The sequence below is a fragment of the Gadus macrocephalus genome, chromosome 11 (genome assembly GCF_031168955.1).
Source record: "Gadus macrocephalus chromosome 11, ASM3116895v1".
Taxonomy (NCBI): domain Eukaryota; kingdom Metazoa; phylum Chordata; class Actinopteri; order Gadiformes; family Gadidae; genus Gadus; species Gadus macrocephalus.
In genome coordinates this window covers 9,976,566-9,981,798 of record NC_082392.1, presented here as the reverse complement: position 1 = coordinate 9,981,798, position 5,233 = coordinate 9,976,566, and the positions used below count along the sequence as shown (strand labels likewise).

General features: G+C 40.7%; 1 protein-coding gene across 1 annotated transcript; it reads right to left on the bottom strand.

Annotated features, from left to right (window-relative positions):
- Positions 1 to 2,773: 2,773 nt before the first annotated feature.
- On the bottom strand, positions 2,774 to 4,929 carry LOC132467132 (apolipoprotein C-II-like). Its single transcript, XM_060064234.1, has 4 exons — positions 4,836 to 4,929; positions 4,292 to 4,356; positions 3,825 to 3,984; positions 2,774 to 3,274 (listed from the first exon to the last, which is right to left on the bottom strand). The coding sequence occupies exons 2-4, from the start codon at positions 4,338 to 4,340 to the stop codon at positions 3,184 to 3,186; spliced, it is 300 nt and encodes a 99-aa protein (XP_059920217.1). The 5' UTR covers positions 4,341 to 4,356; positions 4,836 to 4,929; the 3' UTR covers positions 2,774 to 3,183.
- Positions 4,930 to 5,233: the final 304 nt, after the last annotated feature.

Genomic DNA, 5,233 nt, shown 5'->3' with positions numbered 1-5,233 from the left:
ATCGCCCTGCATAGTGCATACACACATTCTCTCACCCTCTGGCTCTCTCTCTCTCTGACTCCATCTCTCACCTGTGCTTTAGCAGAATGGGGTTTCATACTGCCATCTAGTGGTGACGTAGTGGCCGTGCTGGCCCTGATGAGCGCCTATTATAGAGCAGATGAGAAGGATTTGTATGGGTAGACAACTTCCACTATAATATCTATTCAAAGCTATTCTATTGGAGAGAAGATGCTCGTTTAAACAATTTAAGACTTTGAATATGAAAAAGTATGTTACTGTATGAAGATATTAATTGTACATAGTTATTGTAACTACAAATACATAATTTATCACTCAACATTGGATTTTGAATCAAAAACCGTACAGCTAGGACTGTAGCACCCTAACCTACTTTCCTGTCCCCAAGTAATCATCCCTACCAAAAAGCACGAGTTGCTGCCTTTGTATTTCCGTACAAGGTTTCTTCATTGTTTCCGTCTGCATGGGGGTCAAAGGTGCCCAGAAGTCAGAAGGCAGTGTTGTTCATAATTGAAAAAAATAGAACTCGAACCACATGGGATAGTTATATAAACTTCATACCTTGATGTCTGTTCTAATTCGCAATGGAGAAAAAAACATTTTGACTGGGAATAGAGGACCTTTTGTGATTTCATCATTGAATAGCTGGTGCTATCCAACACACCCAGCCCACCAGTGCATGCACACAACCCTAGACACACACACACACACACACACACACGCACACGCACACGCACACGCACACGCACACGCACACGCACACGCACACGCACACGCACACACACACACACACACACACACACACACACACACACACACACACACACACACACACACACAGACACAGACACATACACATACACACAAATGTAGAACAAAAGAAAGAGGAGGAAATTGCAGTGTCAACTATGAGGAGTAGATTTATTGTCAACCATTCAGAAATAATTACCAACAGCTAATTGGCCATCTGTGGGAACGTTCCTGGCTGCCCACAAAATCTCTCCCAGCGTACGGTTCATACGATCTAGATCAAGCCCTGAGCTGTTCAACTCATAGCCCCTTAATTTTTCCTACGCATTTATACATCCGGTAAAGCTTTCATATATTGGAATATGACTGGAATATACAATGTGAAATTTATCTTCGGCCACAGCAATTCAAAAGAGTAACAAAAAGTCATAACACAATTGCTGCTCTTCAAAGAGCACACGGAAATCATTGATTAAGTCCATGTTTACTTGCTCAGCTGGAGCAGTGCAAAGGAACACTGACCACAGCGAGATTCTAACCACCGACCTTTTGGTTACAATGATAAAATATATTTTTCATTCCTCCTTTTCTTACGATACTCTAATCACAATGCAAGCCCAATAATGTTTACTCCTACGAACAATTATACTAACTCATGTTGGGTATTGGTTTATTTATTTCATTAATCATTTGCAGTTAACCTCATTTGTATTATTTTGCATGTGCTGTGACGTCCACATTTTCCTGTCTGGGATTGATACAGTTTCTATAGCTTATCTACCAGATGAGGTTAACTAAAGCATGTACTTTTCATTTGATGTTGTTAAATGGACACGGTGATGACAAAGAGAAACAGAAACAGAGTTACATGAGTAGGCCACCAGCCACCCCCCCTTTCCCTGTACATGAATCCATATAATCTCAATCATTTAATCTCTCTCTCTCTCTCTCCCTCCCTCCCTCTCTCTCTCTCTCTCTCTCTCTCTCTCTCTCTCTCTCTCTCTCTCTCTCTCTCTCTCTCTCTCTCTCTCTCTCTCTCTCCCTCCCTCCCTCCCTCCCTCCCTCCCTCCCTCCCTCCCCCTCTCTCTCTCTCTCTCTCTCTCTCTCTCCCCCTCCCCCCTCTCCCCCCCTCTCCCTCTCTCTCTCTCTCTCTCCCCCTCTCTCCCCCTCTCTCTCTCTCTCTCTCTCTCTCTCTCTCTCTCTCTCTCTCTCTCTCTCTCTCTCTCTCTCTATATATATATATATATATATATATGTATATATATATATATATATATATATATATATATATATATATATATATATATTTATTAGAGTTTGGAAGTAGATTGGATGTAGCTATTTACTGTCCCCTTTGGGTCTGGAACTGTGCTTGTATCATAATTGATACGCTAAGAATAGCTTTGAAGGGGCACTGCTTTGCAAAGAAATATCCTCTTGGGATCAACATGCTTCCAGCAACATCTCAAGCCACCATCCTTCCCCTCCCAACTCCTCGAAGCTTATGTACAGTGGCTTGGTCGAATAAATAATAATATCTAATTATTTATTATAAAGATAATGTATTTATAACTGACCAAGTCAATAATTCTCTCTCTCTCTCTCTCTCTCTCCTCATTTTTCTCTCTCTATGGTAAACATGTTGATGGTTCAGGGCTCACGGCAACTGTGTATTCAAATCTCAAGCTAATTACAACTCAAATATCTTATTGCCTCACCCTCTGTCAGAACTTTTTCACGTTCCTGTGTTGTGCAATACATCTCTAGGCTAGCACGCATATATTTCCACAGTAACATTTCTTATGATCCACGTTCATAAGCCTACATCAGAAATATGAATTAACAGCTTGTCAAATCTAATCTATGCCAATGGCTGGTTATGTACATTGATGCAGAGATAAACATGGAGCCTTGTCTCCAGGAACTCCCACAAAAGGATGATCGACTTTAAAATATACATTTTGAAAAACCCACACAAGAGGTAAATCACCACGTTTAGACATTATGTTTTCTATAAATATTTTATTTGTAAGATAAGCAACATAAATATTTAAATTTCATCAACACAGGAGAAGATCTGAGTGAAACTGACATACATCCACCAGCTGTCTCTATTGGGACAGCATTTAGAATAACTTCCTTAAACTCTTTGTCATTTGAGCGTGTTGTTGTTGCTGTCTGTCGGTTGCTTTTCCTTTGGTTTATGTCCCGTGTTGGTCCCATTGTGTTCCAGTGCCGTTACAATTGGACTAATCATTGGTTGTGTTCAGTGTGTCTGGGGGTTAGCTGTTCAGCTCAAGAGGAGCATGTTGGGTGAGAAGGCCCTGATGGAGCAGACACTGGTCTGTGTTCATCAGCATACGACGTGGTTGTTAAAGAGGATGATTGTGGAGGTAACAGACCGCAAGGCTGTTACTGCTGTGGGTACAGGATGAAGTACATCTGGTCCTGCATGATCCCGAAGTACGTGCTGACCACCAGAGTGGTGTCTTCGTAGATGCCCCTGTGGGTAACAGGGAGCATAATGGCGTCACGTTCATTGCATTCAAATATCACAATCATACAATTTTGATATGGTGCTAATGGCATGGTAATATCACTCCATGGTCATACCTTAACATAAAGTTGAAGATAAAGAGGTGTATTCATGGAAATTATGATTGTAAACTAACAATTTCACTCACATTAGTTCAAATGTGTGAACTGCATAGGCAGTCCACAAAGCCCTTACCAATAAGATCCAGCCTGATATTTATGTATTGGATGTTTTGGGAAATTGGACAGATATTTTGTTTCCTCTTAATGTATTTATATTCTGCACCACTTCTAGAAAACCAACCATTGTATCATAAGGATAGACTCGTCTCTTCCTTGTTTGAACAGTGAACATGATTGAACAGTGAGGTGAATACCGCCTTGTATGGTAAGAGACAGATACCATAAAGCCCTCTGTACCAGCTGTACACACATTAAAGATCCTAGCATCTTCAGGTACATCTAATTGAGTGTGTTATTATCTGTCCCTGTAAGGCTTTTGGCTGTGTGTTTCTTACTTGACTTTCTCCTCCAGCTTCATGCCTCTAATGTTGTCAATGTAACCCGAGGCGGTGTTAACAGAGCCGTCATAGTAGGACTTGATGGTGTCTGTGATCTTGGTCAGGGACCCCGCCTCTTCTTCCACTGCCTGCCTGGGCATACGGAAGCTCTCAGCACCTGGACACAGCAGGTCAGCGGGGGTTATTATAACAACAATAACACTGTAAAAAGACTCACTTAGCCAGTGAAGCTTGAAGACAAAGTAAAATTCACTAAAGGCTAACTTCCGGTGTAGTTTTTATTCGATGGCTAGTTGTAAGGGTCCAAAATTAACACCTGCCACCAGCCAATGGTAGATACATTTGATAATTTGTCAGGTCAAACAATTGACGGCTACTTATGAAAATAATGACTTTGATAATTTATGTTTTCACTCATAATATATAAAACTCTGAAGTAATTTTTAACCCCAGTTGAGACTTACTGAGAGCAAGGAGTGTCACCATGACGGCGATGATGAGCGTTTTGTTCATGTTGTCTACTGTTTACCTTTAGAGAGACAATCAGTTGTGATTCATTGTATACCTGACATCAGGTCTCAGACATTCTGCTCTGTTAAAGATTCTGCGGTCAATCAGTCATTTAACAATTAGTCAGAAAACAATTTCCTTCAACAATTATGGAATATACAATTCTGAAAGTAATTTAACCATTAAAAAAAATATCCCAAATTACCAAAATGTGAATTAGATAATATAATAGTAATAATACTTTGCTTATTTATCAATAGTTCTGCAATTAACAAATATTAAATACCAATTCACAAAAAATACTTTGTCACAACCTTAAAAAGGACAAATACTAATTCAGAAAAAAAAGATTAATTTATGAGTCATTAATGTCATTCGATCTTCCAACATTCCCATGAATTGGGTCGGCCTATCAGTGCATTCTAATGCGACATTGTTGACATTTGACCCATTCAATGTGACCCAGGCAGTGAACCAAAGCAAGGGGCCGCCGCTCACCTCTCTCTTCCAGATGGGTCTGTGTCTGTGTGAGTCCAGGGCGCTGATGGGGCCTGAGCTGTGAGCTGTATATATACAGCAGCACAGAGAGTTTGTTGTCGCTCTCGGAGACAAAGTGCAACTCAGCGTCAGATAAAGCCTAGCTGTTTAAGGGTGTGTGGCTTCTAGTGTTCAATGGACACTGTTTCATTATGTCAACATGAACAACTGACTGGACCGGTAAACATCAGGGGATCAATCTAAAAAAAACTAAAATCTTCAAAGGGGAAGAGCGGGGGGTCATCAGTAGATTTAGCTAACCATTGTATGTCTGTTGTTCCCATTGTGATTAAATCATGTCTCAGATTGGTAATACACCTTGCCCTGGCCCCAAGCACCACGCCAGCTCACTCATTAGG